Source organism: Lates calcarifer, linkage group LG8 (genome assembly GCF_001640805.2).
Source record: "Lates calcarifer isolate ASB-BC8 linkage group LG8, TLL_Latcal_v3, whole genome shotgun sequence".
NCBI classification, from domain to species: domain Eukaryota; kingdom Metazoa; phylum Chordata; class Actinopteri; family Centropomidae; genus Lates; species Lates calcarifer.
Window position 1 is genome coordinate 23,538,169 of NC_066840.1, and position 19,020 is coordinate 23,557,188.

Sequence of the window (19,020 nt, forward strand, 5' to 3'; positions counted from 1 at the left end):
TACACGTCGTAAACAAACTGACAATTTTGGAAGATTAGCTTCCATTTAATTTAAAGGTGCAACCTGCAGTGAGTGCACCTGTAATCAGTAATTATCTGTCACTGCACAGGAAAATCATCAATGTGCACAGCTGCAGCAGGTATGGAGCAGCAGGTTAAAGTTAAAGACAGCCTCTGTTGCATATGTATTTGACTCAACCTGAGGGTTTATTTTCAACCTGTGTTGTTGCCAAGACCAGAGAAGTAGCTCAGCTGAGTAAAAAGTTGTAATGAAGCACAGTTTTTCCTTCAGGCTGCAGAGTCACTGGTGGCAGTGTTACAGGATCTCACTGGCATCAGAGGGAAAAATGACCGGGGGAAGTGACATTCCTCCCAAATTGGTGGAAATGATAATGACTCCAATGATCTGAGATGGTCCAGTACAGGAATCAGAGCAGCTGAGGAAGCCAAAGAAATGCCAAGCCTCACAGTGATAACCAGCACAGTGTGTGGCTTATCGTATGTGTGCTGGCATAGTAACAGCAAACAGGACGCAGCCACACAGAACTGGTTTTGTTGCTGCAGTCTGTTAAAGGCCATGGAGGTATTGTTTAGGCCAAAACAACAGGTCAGAGATACGGAGAGGTCGAACCACCAGACGCCGTCGTCTTCGCTGTCGTGTTGGCAAAACACATGACTGCCCTGCCCTTGTTTAACCTTGAAGACTCCGTGGTTATCAGTCAACTTGTGTCAAAATAAGATCGAGTGGAGGCTGGTTAATCAGTTACGCCTGCCGCTTTTCAACCCATCTAGTAGAGCAAAGACGCCGAAGGTCAAATGTGAAGTGGTGGGTTTGAGAGCAGCCAGGTTAAACGCAGCGTTTGGTGTAAATTCATGAGAAATCTGACTTTCCCCGCTTAAAGAGCAGATTGGGGAAGTGATGGTGTGGAGTTCAGGGACATATGGGAGCTGCGTTTACTTTAAACCTCAGCAGCACAAATTCATTTTCCAGATAAATGCAGCTTTGTGCTGAAAGAGAAGTTTCTGTTTTTAGATTTCACTAAATTTGACCAAAACCTGAACAGTTGAGGTTTGAACCAGGTTTTCATCTTAGTGATTTACTGTCTGTGCTCTCTGCAGTAACCCCCCTCCACCCCCGGTCATGATTTATCGTGCACCAGCACCACGTGTCACCCCGGCTTGTTTTTCCTCGAATACTGGAACAGTACGGCTGAAGAAGTCTTTTCTATCCCCAGACACACAGCGCTCAGTCAGCTTGGCTGTTGCCTCATTCCTCTGACAGCTGGCAAGAAGTTTCCTCGCGTATGCACAGCTCCCCTTTTCTGTCACACAACTACATACTACTACTATCCACCACTACTACTACTACTAATACTGCTGCTGCTGATACTTCCTGTCACTGCAACTTCTGAAATCATTTCCCTTGGGCGTCGTCGCAGTAGCGCCTCCAGGCAGCAAGTTTGTGACTAGCAAGACAAGTCAAGACTTCCTACGGCTTTGGGGGGAAAGCTCTTCAGTATGTGAAGTTTGGGAATGCATGTCAGGAGGAACAGCACTCGGATATTTTTCCAGAGCACAGAACAACTTGTTTTTCCCACTTAGAGTCAACTTGAAATCGTCATGCGAGGACTTGACAGTGGGGATGTAGTTAAAATGTTATTTATAAAAAGCAGCTGTGCCATTTTTAGTGTTTGTAATTTTCTGATTCTGAACTGATGAAGCTCTCCATCCCTACTTCTACTACTATTACTGTTTACCTGCAACAGCCACTTAACTGTAGTAATACCAAACTTTTCAGAGTTTAAATTGCTGTTTACACTACAGAAGTACCTATATTTACATCAGAGCTCTCCCATGACCTGGTGCGTTTCTTTTCCTCATGAATTCTTCAACGAAAATATCTCTCGCCAAGAACGTGGAGAAATAATTCTGCTCCATCCTCAGAAACTGACTCATTTGTTTAAGTTTTTTATAATCACACACTCCCTGCCGTCCCCGAGAGATTTCTTTTTTAGCTTTGAATGATTCACACAGCGTCTCAGAACTGACTGATGCTCCCAGTAATCCAGGACTGATTCCAGGACCCAGGACAAAAAGCAGAATATTTCACTCTGCTGTATATAAATCATATCATCCTGGCTCTGTTTCCATTGTGTACACTATCAGTGGCAAAAATAGCAACCTGACATTCACGTCCACTCACACAGAAAAGCCTGGTGTAATAACATTATGCTGTTTACTCTACTGAAGCTGCCAGATGTGTGTGTGTGTGTGTGTGTCTGTGAGTTTCATCGCCTGTTTCCATCAGTTGAGTGCCTCGCTGTCACATGACCGCTGTCGCTCATGTGTTTGAGTCTGAGTGTGGCGCTGCCCTCTACTGGTGGAGAAGGATACTGCAGGTGACCTCGCTGAGGCCCCACTGTGTGTGTGTGTGTGTGTGTGTGTGTGTGTGTGTGTGTGTGTTCATGTACAGTGAACACACACATGTCAGTCTGTTTTAAATGTTATTAGCTTGATTGAGTCCACATTAAAAATGTATTTAAGATTTATCAAGGCAATAATTAAACACATTAACCAGTCATAGTTGTAATTCAATCATTTACCTACTTTTTTATTGATTTGTAAATAATTTCATTAAAAAAAACTTGATTTATACACTAATTTCGAGCTGCATTTAAAAGTACATTTTTTAACTTTGACAAGTTATAAAAGCACTGTAGATACATTCAATGTAAATCCTGTGATCATTAAAGATGATCTTCAAAGGAAATTAGACAATTGAAAATGTGTTTAGAAATACAGACAGATGTTAAATCAAAGGAAAAACCAACATGAACTCTTTCCACTCTACCAGAGAGAGGAGCTCCATTCTTCCCAAAGATAATACCTTAGTCAGTGTTTTGATGGTGGTGGTGGAGAGCGTTGTGAGAAAAGCATTCGTGTACAAAAACAGCTTGTCGTGTGTATATTTTGAGCTGCACCTTAATGTGTGTGTGATCATGTGCTGCTCACATGTTTGTGAACATGCCTCACTTGTGTTTGTCTGCACTCACATCTTGTTCTCCTCTGCTTTCTGTGTTCATGCACGCTTTATTCAGACTGTCATTCATGTGTAACTGCGACTGCACCTCCGCTTTTTCTGCATGAGTGTTAGCGTGTCCCACCACAGAACAAGGCGTCCATTGATGCCGCCAGTGGAGCTCTGGAAGGCGTCCAGAGTAGAGTAGAGTAGAGCGGAGAGTAGAGTAGAGTGTTTGAGGGGCCTGGACGCTGCTGGAGGGGTTTTTTCAGTGTTTCACACAGACACAAACCTTCAGTCTCCTCTTCACTTTCCTCAATGGGGACTCTCAGAGGAGCATCATCACACACTCTGAGCCAAGTTGGCTCGCCCACAAAGGGCCGCAGAGGCCCCATTAGTGATGCGGGCGATCGTCCCGTTCAGTCATTTGACCCAGATAGTATTCTGTGGTTACAGCCAGCTCTGTTGGGTGGTAATGTCCTATTCATTAAAGCATTACAGTAATATACAGCGATAGTGTTGTAAATAAATGGTGGTTTAACTCCGACCTCCAGACAATGATCAGCAGCTTTTACAACCGAACACGGCCACCATAAACAGTCATCTGTTGGATTCTTTTCAGAGAAGCATCATCTCATGCTTTTCCCTCTTAAAAGGCCTCTACCTCAGCAGGTCGATTTATGACTCTGCTCTCTATCATCTTTAACATTTCCTTTCAAGGAAGTGGAGCTAAGAGACCTCAGATATATGTGGTTGAGATAGAGGTGGGTCAGCTAAGTTTAATGTATGTTTGTAGATGTTCTGGCATCATCACTGAGGTCCAGTAGATGATTAAATGTCAAATATAATGACTGAATATATAACAAGGATGGTAGCTAGTGAATAATAATGATAATTATAATGAGGTGCAGAGGTATTTTTCCCCACTGTAAATTTACTTAAAGATATGCATGGCTTTAAATTTACACAGGTCTTAGCTGCTGTTGCTGTGGAGAAGATTCAAAACGCTCAGCAACAGTGCAGCTGAATTCATCTATAAACTGACCCAGAGTCAGAAAGTAAAGTGGTTTCAACTGTCCACATGTGTATTTCAGTTTCTTGTTGCTGGTCTCTTCATCAGCAGCACATACACATAGTTAACTTCTTTCCTCTTCTGCAGACAGCCTCGTAACTTTTCGTTTTTATGAAAGAACCAGATGTTTTTTGATACAGTGTTTGATACTGATGATTCGACCAGGAGAGAGTTTCACTCCGACCTGAGGCTCAGAAGTTAAATCATGTGTGAAACAGAACTACGGACGCTCGAAATAATTTCTTAAACTTCTGTCCCTTATCTAACCACTTCAGCTTTAAATGCACAGAGGTGCATTAACCTTGTCCATTGAGATGGACGAATCACATTGTTGTTCATCTGCAGCAGAGATTAATTTGTTCACAAACAGAGACAGGTGATTTTCCCAAGAGATGAGGACCTCCAATATGGCAGCCAGAGAGTGTGAAGCTTCGGTATGTCCTGCTGCTCCGATCCTCATCCCTATCACATCTGTATTTTCCACATCGTCTTCTCCTGGAGCAAAAGCTGCACAGCGCGGTGGGGGATTTTCTCCCTAAGCTGATTTATATCAGCTGATAGCCCTGTCATGAAGCTAGGCACCAGAATGAATGGATGAATAGACAGATGATAAAAAGCAATGAAAGGATAGCGGGGGAATGAGGAGCGGTTGTGTTAATATCCATTTGAAAGGTAATACCCAGGGAGGGATTCGGGGGGGGGGGGCATTTTGTCTCTGTATCTCAGCTTTGGCTTCAAAAGCAACGAGAAGATGGAAAGAAGGAGGAAAAGAAAAGAGAGGGAGGAGGACAGAGCTGATGTGAGAGAGTGGAGGTTTGGGATGAAGATGGAGATGAGAGATGGGAAGGAGTGAACAAACCTCAGATGGGATTTATGAAAAACAAAGGGAGGAGCAGGAGTCAGATTCTGTTATTACAGAGAGAAATGGCTGAAACCAGCTCTTTAATGGGAAACGTGAACGTGCCATGTAGCTGTCAGCTTTAGTGATGTGATAAATGTACAGTATCATAACCCCACGGCCTCTTCTGCACATTATTCCCCTGAACAAACATCCATCTGCAGGGCGTTAACAGCCGACAGAATATAGATTCAAAATTGGGATGAAAACCTGAAGGAGCTAAATGTTGGACATTAAAATCTCACTGTAAAAATATTTTTTCAGCTTCTCTCTTTGGGTATAAAAAGTTGTTCTACATTTCTACAGATGTATCTTTCAGACTTGAGCAGCTTTTTCTTTTTCCTTCCCTCTGTTACAGTTATTAGACTAATCTTAACCCTTAACCAAACTGTAATCCTGAATTCTGTACATGTGACTGAGGAAAATCACTCCTGTTTTACCACGGGAGAAAATGATATTAATTAGCTGCATAACTTACATCTCCTGCTTTCTGTTTCTTTTTCTTCTTCTTCTCCCCCAGCTGAAGAAGCTGCTGCTGACTCCTCCTAACGTTCCCACGGGCACCGACGCACACAAAGATGGAGTCCACAGCCATCGCTATAGCAACAGAAGCCTGCACATACGGCCGGTCAGACCTCTGGTCAAGGTGAGGAACAGATAACAGTGAACACCTGTCAATTAAAGGTGGATTTGGAACAGTTTAATGAGATTTCAAACGTTTTAAAACTTTTCTCTTCACTTATTTATTCTGAAATAAAACTTCAGGAACTTCTTCAGTCTGTGAAGTAGAACTGAATCAGTCTGTTTCTGTTGTGAAACCCCAGACTCACGTCTCTGTTTTCACCGCTTAACGGCTCATTCCCTGTGTCTTCTGAAGGCTGCAGCGATAACAAAATTGGATTTTTCAAATCACTTCCCCTCAGAGGTGGCGAGTTAAGGCAGAAGTAATTCACTGCTGCGTGCAGGGCCCAGAGTCAGAGTCCCCGCTGCTGCAGAAGTTGTTCTTCAAACAGGTGTCTGCACTTGTTTTTTGCAGGATAGAGTCAAACCAACACACAGAGCGGATATTGACTTTTGATTATAAAGCATTAGTGAGTCGCCCAGACATTTGAGACAGCATCTGTTGTTTGTCCAGATACTTAAAAAAGATCTGTTTAGTTTCCTTCTGTGCTCATACAGATGATGTCTGTTCTCTCTAAAAAATAAATGTATAGGTCGACTCATGTAGGTACAGGTAAGGTAAGACGGATGGTTTGGTGTAGCCTGGTAACCTGCAGTCACCGTTGGTTTCTTTCAGCCCCGACCATGTTACTCCTCGGACCGGAAGTTGTCTTAGCAACACGACACATAAATGATCCCAATGTGACTTCAACCTCTGCAGCCACGAGTGCTGATTCATTCTGTTGGACTCTGAGTCTGAGCGGTTAGAAGGTTTTCATGTACAGAAAACATCAGAGCTCCGACTGTATACTCCCACTCACTGAACTGAAACACAGTCTAAAGGTGTACATTACCCATGATCCCTTTCTCCTTCTGGAGCAGGAAGTGCTGTCGCTGTAACAAACACACCAAACTCTGTCTCTGATTCTAGATAGATGATGTTTCCTGGCTGGATGTCAGAGATGAACGCTGGTTTTTAATGACTTCTAAGTCTTTTTAACTGATGTACAGTTCAGCATCACTCTGGTCTGATTCCAGCAGTTTAAGTCTGCTGACTCTCACTCAGTTAGAGGGAGATCGTACCTGAAAAACCAAAGTTACACAGAGAAACAACAGAGGCTCCACTCTCCCTGGTACAAGTCAGTGAAACATCAACATGATTCTGAAGCTGAGATTTTAAGGTAAAATAGTCACATGATGTTGCTCTAACTGAACTTTAACCAGTGATCAGAAAATGCTAATATAAACTGCAGCGTCAGTCCGATCTACAGCAGTTTCATTAGCTTTCAGGGCAGAGTTTCAACATCAAATCAAGGGTAATTGCAGATTAAGATGCTACCAAAGTAGTTAAGTAATAAAGCCAGTACTGGCCTCAAGACAATACCTTACTTCCAACAGGTCTCAGACTCTCATTGTTCACAGGAACAGCAGGAAAAAAATGGCAGAACTTCCCAAAGTCCAGCCAGCAGTTGTCCAGCTGGAACAACAACAGTTTTTATTTCCAAATGACAGATCTTTCATTTTAGACTAAAAACTCTTCAGGCTCGCAGAGACCTTCAGCTGCTGAACGTGATAGATGTCGTGTTGTGGAGGAGAGGACGTTTACAATGGCTACTGCTGTATGACTTAGCAGTAATTGGATAGCTGCTAGCATTGTGCTTCAAGTGGTCATTGATTACAACACCAGTCATTTATCTTGTACAAGCATAAAGCATGCCGAGCCCTCACACGGCCTTCTGCTCTGGCTCAAGAAAGGAGGATACCAAATACCCACAGGATGCAGCGCGGGGATAAGCCAAGCCTGTGTCTATCACACACACTCCTAACCTCGCTGCTGCTGGCAGTGTGTGTGTGTGTGTGTGTGTGTGTGTGTGTGTGTTAGCTTTAGTTTTAAAGTAGCATGGCTTTGCTGTGGCAGATGGCAGGAGTATTGACTGACAGGGCAAGAGGGCAACAGTGAATCACAGCCTCTCCCTCTCTCTCTTCTCTCTGTATGAGTAATATAGACTCAGCCATTTCATCGCAGCTGCACACTGAATCATCCCTCACATAGTCGGAAGCAAAATTTACTGCTGTGTGTTCGGTGTTCCTGTATCCAGGGCAGGAAACTGGAGATACAGCCATGCATTCAACATGAGTCTGTTATTGGTGTTTGGTGGTTGGTTCATTTTTCTTGTTCCCATGAACAACTGGAGACAGTCTGATGAGATATTTCAAATATAGTGAAGCTGGAGATAAGGAAAAAATGAAAAATGTTTCATCTAAAACATCAATAGTAAATGTCAGACTCCTCTGAGTCAAAGACTGAGGGTTTCTTTCTAAGGTCACCATTTCATGTTGATGTCCATTGACAGAAGCCTGGATAGATGTGCTGCATTTGGATGGATGAGAGTGTGTTCTTGAATGTGTGAAAAAGACAAGAATTAATCATTGATGCAGTCTCAGGTTCAGGAACCCTATTTTGTGTAATTTCCAACTCTTTCAATTGATTTTTCAAATGTATTTAATTTAAAGAATGGTGGCAAAATGAATAAATACATTTTGAAATAACTTTTGGGGGACATTGCTGGTGTGGGCTGTTGCTCTTGTTGTTCTCCTCTATTTCTGTTGGTGGAAGCATTTTGTTGGCATCACAAAAGAACCTATCGTCTTATAAACTGCTGTGAAAGGTGTCCTCTGCAAATCAGTTCCCCTTTAGGGATTATAAAGTTAATCAATCCTCAGCAAAGGAAATGGGGAAATAAAATCTGTGTTTAAACTAATCCTGTAGCTTTTTAAAAACTTTTTTTTAAAAACAAAGGTAATGAATTTATGAAACATATTTTTGTGGCTCCACCACAGGAGCTGGAAAATCCCCAAATTCTCATGAGCGTGGTTGGATGTTTGGGCTCTGATAAAACTTACCAGACAGGTCAAATCGGCTGCTTGTTGGTGGTAACTTTACCCCCAGACTATTTCATTGACTTGCTATTGCAGCATTAAGTTGTTGCAGTCTAATCTCCACAGACACAGACAAGCTTAACAAGATCAGGGCTACAGGTCTAGATTTTCTCCTTCTGACCTTGTCTTGCAAATTCAGACCTTTTCGTTTATCTGTTTATTTATTCATTTGGCAACGCCAAAATGTGAAGGAGAACACGGACGGCTAACAGATTGAGGATGTTGTAACTCTCTGATATTTGTGTTTGTGTCTCCACCCTCAGAGTGACCTCCCTCAGGAGCGGAAGCCTCGGACGGTGCGTCCAGCGGGGCGCCTCTGCACCGAGCTCCACCGCCACCTCACCACCGCCCAGGACACAGAGGAGTTCCTGGCCCCCGACACAGAGGAAGACGAAGAGGAAGAGGAGGACGAGGACAGTGAGTCGGAGGAGGATGAAGAGGAGGAGGAGGAAGAAGAGGAGGAGTCTTCCAGCAGCGAGGTGGAGGGCGCAGCGGCTGTGGCTGCTGTCCCTGCTGAGCCAGCTAAGCCTCAGTTCAGCTCAGAGAAAGAACTGCACTCGGTGGTGGAGCTGATCACATACATGCACACCTACTGCCTGCCCACACGGAAGCAGCAGGGCTGGGAGCGCAAGGACCTCACGAGGTCCCGGGCCCGACCCGAGGCCTCGCGCCCGGCCGCCACAAACTCTCACAGTAGAGTTGTCTTGGTGGCCACTCCTGGGACTAGTGGGGGCTTGACGGGGACTGGAAATAGCGCCCCCAGGAGGCTCCCCTTTGCAAGGCGGAGGGAGATGAAGGCCAACTCCCTCCTCCGTGAGCTCCTGCAGCAGAGCACCTCTTTCGATGTGAGTAAGCCTTACAGACTGCACAGCCCTCCCTACACCCACTCCCACAGCCCCAACAGAGGAATATCTGCTCCTTCTGCCCTGGCTAAATCAACCCCAGCCCAGTCCCCCAGCTCCACCACCCCTAAGCCAGAGCTTCGTAAAGACTCTTCCTCCCCTGAGAGGAGAAACTACTCCTCTGAGGCGCCTCAAAGACCAGAGGAGACGGCAGAAGACGGTGGCTCCTTCTCAGTTCGCCGTTCCCGGCGTCTGGCCTCTTTCCCCAGCCGCTTCGCCAAGAGGCTGCGGCCTGGACGGGCGAGGGAAGGAGAGGGGAAAGACAAACAGGAGAAAGACGAGAGACGAGCGGGGGTCAAACTCCTGCCAACCCAAGTCGGAGGGGGAACCACGACAGAGGCGCAGCCAGAGCCGTTAACGTCCAGTGATAGCAGCATTGGTACAACGGAGCCGACCAAACCCTGCTGCCACAACGGTGAGACGGCTGGGAAAGACAAAGGCTGCTCATACTCCTGGCTTTCTGTCTTCAGCTGGTTACAGAGCATATCATAGAGTTTTGCACTAATTGAGGCGTCTCTCCCACATTTGAGTCCATAATCAGCCTGTCTTTCCATTTGTGTCTTGTCATCCTTTATGTTAACACTGGCAGAGTCAAGCTGCTGTAGCAAGAAAATTATGACAAATATGACACAGAAAATTGTTGTAAGATTTATTTTATGTCCTTGGAGATGTGAACATTGTTATACAAGTCACACACTCGTAGTCTCAGTGTTGAGATTTCAAACATAATCCACGTAAGTTAGTCCAGAGTTTAAAAAATGTGACTGCTGATCACACCGATTATTAAGATCTGATCTGAGTCACATAAGAGGTGAGAGGATACCAGCGTGTGAATGTAGTGACTGGTTGTAACTGGCCTTTTCCTCTGATTGCAGAAAAGCGAGCCTGCCTCTGCCTGCCTCTGAACCCCAAGTCCACAGGGTGAGTACCTCTCTATAAAGAACTGTACCTGCTGTGTTTCATCAGACAGTAGAGCCTGGTTAGAGTACGCCTTTATTTTTCATGCAGCATCTAGCAGGCATCAGAGGATTTAATGTTAAGCACTGCAGAAGTCATATTTTAATGTCTTTCAGTCATATAGGGCAATCAAAGAAATTACAGTGGCAAAAAAAATCTGGTAGTTCATAACAGGTGCCTAGCATAATACTGATACCAACAGTGTAAACAATTCTTTTAGAGGACTGAGACAAAACAGATATTAACTGTAGTCAAACTACTGGTGTGGTAATTCTCCAGAAGTCTTCCTTTTTTCGTCCAATTTGTACTATAATGAAATGGCTGCAGTAGCCTCTACAGTGCAGCCAGGTAGACACCTCCTGGGAAATCCTGCAATGGCAAACACATGCCCTCTATTATAACAAACCTTCATATAAACTACCTGTTTAAAATTCATATTGCTGAGTGCTCCCAGGAACCAGGTGCAAATATTAAATAGCAGCTGCTTGTTATTAAATGATATTGACAAAATTTTCCACAATTTTAATTTGGGCTTACCACCTAAGTGTACTTTTAATGGAAACAAGTGAAGGCAAATCATACTTCTGACGCCATTACATTTTTGATGGCATACTACACTGTGACTTTCATCACTTTTTTGACGACATACATACTATGACATTTTTACCATATTTTTGACAACATACCTTTAGCTATGACATTTTTATTACATTTTTGACAACATACCTTAGTATGACATTTTTACCACATTTTTGATGACATACTTTATAATGACATTTTTATCACATTTTTGATAACATATCATACATTGACATTTTTTTATAATACTTTTCACAAGATAGTATACTATGAAATTTTTAGCACATTTTTGACGACTTACCTTAGTATGACATTTTTATCACATTTTTGACGACATACCTTAGTATGACATTTTTACCACATTTTTGACGACATACCTTAGTATGACATTTTTACCACATTTTTGACGACATACTATACTATGACATTTTTATCACATTTTTGACGACATACCTTAGTATGACATTTTTACCACATTTTTGACGACATACCTTAGTATGACATTTTTATCACATTTTTGACGACATACCTTAGTATGACATTTTTACCACATTTCTCAGAACTTACCATACTTTGACATTCTTATCACACTGGAAGTGCTAAAATGCTAATGTTCTTCCAGGTTTTAAGACTCATTCCTGCATCACTTTATAAGAAAAAAGACTTAATACAATTGCCAAATTTAGCAGCAAAACTAGCCAACTCATGATGTAATTTGCTGTCAGGTTTTGATCTAGATACTGGTAAAACAAGGCAGAGTGGAATTTGATATGTAATCTTATGATTGATAGTTTAGATCAATTTATCAGTTTGTTTGTTTTGATGCAGAATATTATACTGTTATGTCGAGGTCCTCCGTATTTTTTATGTATTTCAATACCTAGTTTAACAGTAGAACATGGCTTGGCTATTTCCAGTTAAAATTGCATTGTCAAGGAAATACATTCAAAATCATGGGAATTATTTATAAGTTCTGAACGAGAGACATATTCCATTAAGAAGCAGAGGATTGGTTCAGCTAAACTAACCTAATGCCTGTAAACATGCAAATTACTGAGTTAATCACCTTTTCCTTCGTTTTTAAAATTAAGCACTTAATTGATTTGATCCTATTTATTTCATTGTTTCAGTTACAATCGAATCCCTCAGAATCTGGCTGCAGTCCAAAATTCATATATTTTCACTTCAGTGTATTAAGTGTTTGGCCTTAGTTGAAAAATACAAGATAACTGCACAAATGTACATTCAGCAGACCAAACACTGTCTGAATTAGACTGGATTTTGAATCTCAAGCCTCAAACAAAAAGACAAAATTGACTTAATGCTGCAAAAATCATTTTTATTGCCTATCAGTGAGCATAGTTTGCAGGCAAGCCATGTGTAATCTCTTAAGACTTTATTATATTCTGAATTCATACAAGATAAACCAGGCCCAAATTCAGCAATTTTATTCCAAGATCCCTAATGAAGCAGGACCCCTGGCTGGCTTACTCAGATTTTAATCTGTACCAGACATAGTGCCCTCACTGCTCTTACTTTTCCAAATTAACCTCCCCACCCAGCCTCAAACCCTGGAACCTCTCCAGCTCCAACCAGTCACAAAGCTGAATTGTGTTTCTGTACAAACCTCTGGCGTCCGTCCATCTTCTAAATGAATCTGTCTTCTGAAGCGCTCACCAAAAAAAAAAGATTGTTTTTTTTTTAATAAATATATTTATATATTTTTTTATTTTATTCTGCTGTTCTCTGTGGAGGGTAAGTAATATCCCGCCTGAAGCCAATCCACTCGGCACTGCTCCTGCCTTTCATGGCAACTGCAGAAACAGAAACAGACAGCCAGAAATAGAAAGCAGAAGAAGAATAGGGGAGAGGACAGTGGAGGACATATGGTTGTTGTGATAAGAAATGAGGAGCGCAGAGAAATGCCAGTAGCATTTACAGGGAGAAACATAATTCAAATTCAGCAGACATCAGCTGAAACTGTGCAGTTTTTATTTTAAGGGATTAAAAAAAAAAAAGAGCTTTTACTGAGCCATTTAAGGATGTTATTGGATTCCTGTTGACGTAAATGTTTGAAAAGTGCAATAGATTCCAACATGACAGAGCAGACTTTAATTCTCTCTCTTTCCTTCTCCTTTTATCTATGATGTCTCTCCACCAACAGAGAGTCCCAGTACAGCACCAAGCCTTTTGAACAGACGCTCAGTGTGGATCTGTGTGGAACGGCAGGTAAACACATCTCATGTTTACTCATGTATTTGTTTGGCTACATGCTGATAGTAACAGGTAGCCATGCATCAACATTGCACAGAGCTGCAGATGAAGAAAGTGTCTTAAAGGTATAGTCTAATCTTTTGGGAAATATGTTTATTCTTGCAGAGGGTTAGATGAGTAAATCCCTATCACTTTTAGAGCTGTACAGTAATTATGAAGGCTGCTAAGCTTAGCATACAGACTTAGAACAGCAGTAAACACCTGCTCTCTGATCAACATGTCACATTTTGGTCATAGAGAGGAGGTATATGCTGAACTGGACTGTTTCTCATGTATTGCTTCCCTCCCTGAAGGTCTCACACCTCCCACCACCCCGCCTCACAAACCAGTGGAGGATGAACTCTTCAAGCCGGCAGAGGGAGGAAAGGGCGGCAGTGGAGGAGCAGGCGGTGGCAGCAGTGGAGATGGTGGAGGAGGTGGTAGCAGTGAGTCTGTTCATCCAGCTTCAAACACCAACGTTGCCACAAAAGGCTGGCTGAACCGTGCCCACCACCAGAGGAAGCTTCCAGAGCAGACGGAGTTGTACGCCCAGCTACGGCGCATGGGCCAGGCTGGTGATGGTGACATTCACCGCAACTTCGGCGACCATGACTACTGCGCACTGAGCCTTGGGGAGAGCCGTAAACGCAGTGCTGCTGTACTTGGCGCCATCTTGCAGGCACAAGGAGGGAGCGATGGAGTTGGCGCCGTGGCATCCAAAGCAGCTGACGATCAGGTATCTGATGGGAAGGAGAAGGTGGAGAGGCTGGTGATGTCAGAAACAGCGGAAGTGAAGGAGCAGCAGACGACCGTGGTGATATCGTCGTCGCTGCCGTCAGACTGCCAGTCTGCAGTCACCACACCACCGGCCTCAGAGGAAGAGGTGGAGCGCTCGTTGGCATCACGTTCACCCTCGCCCATCCTCCACCTGTGTCCCGACTCCCCCGCCAGCAAGACAGACTCCAGGTGAGACAGAGAGACACACAGAGGGAGAGTGAGCAAGAGAGAGGGAGAGAGCAAATAAAATGAAATCAAAGACAAACTCACTGTAAAGATGGAGCAGGCAGCTGTTCAGTGACTTAGCCATCAATCAAGGTAGGAAGTGTAACCTGGGTGTAGAAGGACGTTACAGTGCAAGGTGTACAGAAGGAAGAATGAATTCAACACTCTGCAGGAAACTGCTCCATGGATACCTAAAGAAAGAGGGAATAACACTGTATTACTACTCTTGTGTATCTATCAAAATTCAGATGATGATAGATATTATAATAAAACAAGCATCGGAAGAAACAGTATGAAAAAAATCCCTGACAGCTAATAAATTTCCATCAATTTACAGTATATCATCTTATCACTCAACCCTACAGACAAGGGTAAACTGTAGAGATGTATACATTCATGAACTGTGACAGAGAGTGAGCGAACAACTGAAAACAACTGCCCCTCACCTTGAGTGACAGTGAAAGGTGTCAGTTTTATGTAATAATAACAATAATGATGTCAATATGACCATCAACAGATCTTTTCTCACTTGAGATGTGGTAATAGTCATAATGACATCATATCAACAAAAGTACATAAAACCTATAACTTCAATTGTCACTGATGGTGAGGGCCAGTGTTTTTTTTAAGGTGCTCTCTCTCAACACTGGTACATTGAATTCATAATAAAATGAATTAAAAGACAAACTCACTGTAGAAACATGGAGCTGGCAGCAGTTCAGCAGGGCAGCCATTACACACTTGCAACGTAGGCGGTGTGTCCTGGGCGTAGAAAGACTTCTCAATGGAAGGGGCTGTACAGAAGGAATCAGTCCGACCCTCTGGAAGAAGCATCATTTCTCACTGATCATTTGGAGGAGCATGGATGGCTCCAATGGATACCTGAAGAGAAGAACAATTCTGTATTATTGAAAGGCATTTTTCACAATTACACTCTATCCAAGTGTAGTTTGTCATCATATTGTGTCACATATGAAAAACCAACTGCTTCACCACACAGCCTCTACAATCAGTGTCTACTTTTGTGTAGCTATTAAAATGTTAAAATGATGATTACATATTTTTTAGTGAGACATATGACAGAATAAACTCTATGACAAAATTCCTGACAGTTGACAAATTTCTTTACAATATCACATTACATCACATCATCCAGCCCAATAGACAAGGGTAAACAGCAACAGAGAGAGAGAAGGAGAGCACCTGAAAACAACTGCCCCTCACCTTCAGTGACAAAGGTGTCAGTTTTATGTAATGTTGCTGGTATGATATCAGTATGATCATCAACATATCTTACACCACTTGAGATGTGTGACTTTGTGGCACATTATTTGCAACTTCAACTATCACTGACAGTGAGGGGCAGTGTTTTTTTGGTTTTTTTCGGTGGGCAACACTGAATTCATAATAAAATGAAATCAAAGGCAAACTCACTGTAGAAAGATAAAGCTGGCAGCAGTTCAGCGAGGTAGCCATTCCGCACTTGCAATGGAATGGGCTGTGCAGAAGGAAGAGTGAGTCCAACCATCTGGTGGTGTCATTTCTCACTTATTAACTAGGAGGGACATGGCCAGCTACCATGGATACCTGAGGAGAGAGAACAATTCTGTATTACTGAAGGGTATTTGACAATTGTACATTCCATGTAAGTGTAGTTTCTCAGCATAGTGTGTCACATATGATAAACCAACTGCTTCATAACACAGCTTCTACAATCTGCAATTACTCTTGTGTAGCTATCAAAATTTGGACGATTATATATGCTTCAAAATAAACAGTATGACAAATTGACTGAATGTTGTCAGACTCTTAGAATTACCATCTAAGCCTGTCAATTTCAAAAACAAGCACTTAAGTGGACATATTTTAATGTGGACAACTGCACCGTTTGTTTGCGTTGCAGCAGCTGTTCATGGCAGCTGGCTACATATGCTATCATTCTTGCTCAATACTGCACCAAAAGATTTTTGTATCAATCATTCACACTTAGAACATGGGAAAGTAAGGCTTAGGTTCAAAAATACCAGAGTTATCCTTTAAGTCACAGAATTCAACCATAACTGAATTCTAATACAGTAAAGTTCTACCTGACTGTCTCACATGGAATAAGGTCAGTGGTCATAACATTTCTGTACATGGAAGACAATGACAGAAAAAAAAGGGTGGGAATATCAGACAGAGATGAGGAAGAACAGGGCGATGCTGTACTGCAGACAGTGGAAGAAAAACTCCCTTTTTGCCGCAGTTCACCTGTTTCCTTATGTCTGACATTTCAGTTTCACCTTGTGTTATGTCCTTATCTCACATACTATCCTCTCTCTCTCGCTCTCCCCTTTTCTTCCTCGTCCTCCTTTAGTGAGAACTCAGAGATCTGTCCTGATGACAAGCAGAGGAACAAAGCCAAGTCTGACGAGGTACAGAGAACATTCACACTCTATAGTCTCCTGCATACTGCAATACTATTGAATTAAAGAAACTTTTCTGCCCCAGGTTGAAAAGGCAAACTTAGCCGCAACACTCCTGAGCTCACCAGACTATGAAACATACACCTAAACAACAGATTTATGCCGCAAAACATCCAAAAATGAGCTGTGACATGTAAACACAAATACACAAACTGATAATCTGCAAGATCAGACAGACAGACAGAAAGACTGCATTTAAATGAATACAGCAGCATCTCAAGTATTGTGCCTCAGGATGCCGCCCTACACTCAGCCTTCCTGCTTCAGTTCCCACGTCTATCTGTATTCTGTATTGTCCTTTGTCCTGACTGTTGCCATGGTTTCCCTGTTGCCAGGACAACTGCCAGGTGTTTTACATCCACAACCTGCCGAGCAGCGTGACCCAGAACATGCTGAGGAAACGCTTCCAGGTTTTCGGCAAAGCAGAGGACTGCAAAGTCATCATCTGCAATGAGTAAGTGTCCTGATTTGGATTCTTCAATCTGAAGGGAGGCCATTTAGAAACTTTTTTTAAGGAGACAGCAAACCTGGTTTTTGTGTTATGGGTTGCAGTATGTGTGTTCAAGTAACCCCCCCACCCCTCCAACCCAGTTTAAAATTCATATTTTATAATCAGATAGAAGTACTGTAGTCAGATAATGCTGCAGTGTAATTAATTCTTACAAGATTGAGATGTTAGTGCTACAAAAATTGAGTACCGTAACTAGATATCTTTAGTTTATCTTTATCTTAACTTTTGTATCCAATCTATATCTTTTGCCTGACGTAATAAGTTAGGCCTAGCAGTGCTAATGCAAACTAAAGCTATAATGACTACTGCAGCAGTTTGAGCCTCCAGTGCTCCTGTTTTTGTTCTAGTGCTGAGTCGTCATTTTATGTGAGTATTTTCAAGTCTCAGTCTAAAAAGTTGGGACACTAAAACTTTATACTGAAACAGAGATAACCACTGATTGCTAACCATTGAGGCACCTAACACTGACAACAGTCACAGGGTCAAACTCCACACTTTCTGTCAAGAATTAACATTTACCCCCCAGAAAACAATGAAAATATTAGATACTACTAACCATCTTACTATTCCCCTTGACCAAGGCACTGAACTCAGAACTGGAATTGGTCCCAGGGCTTTGCACTGTTGCTGACCACCACCCCTAAATATTTAGTCAATTACAGAGGATAAATGTACCCATGGGGACTAATATGACTTTAAAACATTGGACTTAATCAGGTTGCCCTCTTTTTGTTGCAGACAAACCCAAATATTTAGAGTGCTGGCTATTTTTTGTCCTTTCTGTTTGTCATTTCACTTATTTTACATTTGTTCTTTTACAGTGGATAAAGTGATGACTTATACTTACAAACAGACATCCAGGGACAGATCAGATCAGTAATCATGGGGGTGTTTTGGTTTCTTCTGCTGTTCCTCCTGTATTGGAACATTTCAATCCAATTATTTTTTAAATTTGTGCATTCAGAATGAATATGATTTATTAGCATTCTTCATCTGTACTTAAGCCAGTATGTGCCTTTTTCATTTCCTCAAAAGCAAAGTGTCATTAATTTAATGCATTTGTCTGTCTGCCTACCTGTCTGGTTGTAGGGAGCGCTGTGGGGTGATAAAGATTCGCCAGTCAGGGGTTCAAAGACACTGGAGAGAACGGGAGACAGTTTTTCAGAATGGACCTGGAGGCCTAAGGAGGCTGACAAGAAAACGCTACATAGACCTTGGTAATGAACACACACATAATGAAAAGGTTCACCAGTAAACAAACATGACCTAAAAAACTGACAACTTTAAGTCCTCTAGAGGCAACACAAGATATATTTTTTTGTCATTTTCAATAGTCAGTTTGGTTTGAGCCCATTTTTTTGCAATTTACGTGAAATCTGAACTGAACTGTGTCTATGCAAATTTGCATGTCATAATTCACCAAAACATCATGCAAGTGTAGTTTGCCTCTATAATGGTTTGAAGCATACACAGTCCATCTGAAATTTCTAAGGGTGCTTTCACACCTGTCTTGTTTGGTCTGTCCTTTGACATTTCAGTTTGGTCTAAACCAAAACAGCATGTGTGGAAGGTGTCTCAGACGACAGTCTGGAACAAAGAACCAAAATTTGGTCCAATCAAAAGAGGTGGTCTTGATATGGATCAAACTATAAACCAATAAATCAATTACTCTCAATTGGGGGACACAACACATATTCAAAAAGTAGAATATATAATATAGAAAGTTCCTAAGTGTGCTTGCAAAATTGCATGTGAAACCATAA

The 19,020-nt window shown here is 42.3% G+C and overlaps 1 protein-coding gene across 4 annotated transcripts in view; it reads left to right on the forward strand.

Moving 5' to 3' along the window:
* ppargc1b (peroxisome proliferator-activated receptor gamma, coactivator 1 beta) overlaps positions 1-19,020 on the forward strand; it is a 100,299-nt gene that overhangs the window by 75,017 nt on the left and 6,262 nt on the right. For all 4 annotated transcript variants that reach the window (XM_018679597.2, XM_018679599.2, XM_018679601.2 and 1 more), the window contains exons 5-12: positions 5,509-5,634; positions 8,852-9,905; positions 10,366-10,411; positions 13,191-13,255; positions 13,594-14,245; positions 16,638-16,695; positions 17,082-17,200; positions 18,347-18,474. In XM_018679597.2, the coding sequence (XP_018535113.1) occupies positions 5,509-5,634; positions 8,852-9,905; positions 10,366-10,411; positions 13,191-13,255; positions 13,594-14,245; positions 16,638-16,695; positions 17,082-17,200; positions 18,347-18,474 (2,248 nt within the window). The remainder of the gene's footprint in view (positions 1-5,508; positions 5,635-8,851; positions 9,906-10,365; positions 10,412-13,190; positions 13,256-13,593; positions 14,246-16,637; positions 16,696-17,081; positions 17,201-18,346; positions 18,475-19,020) is intronic.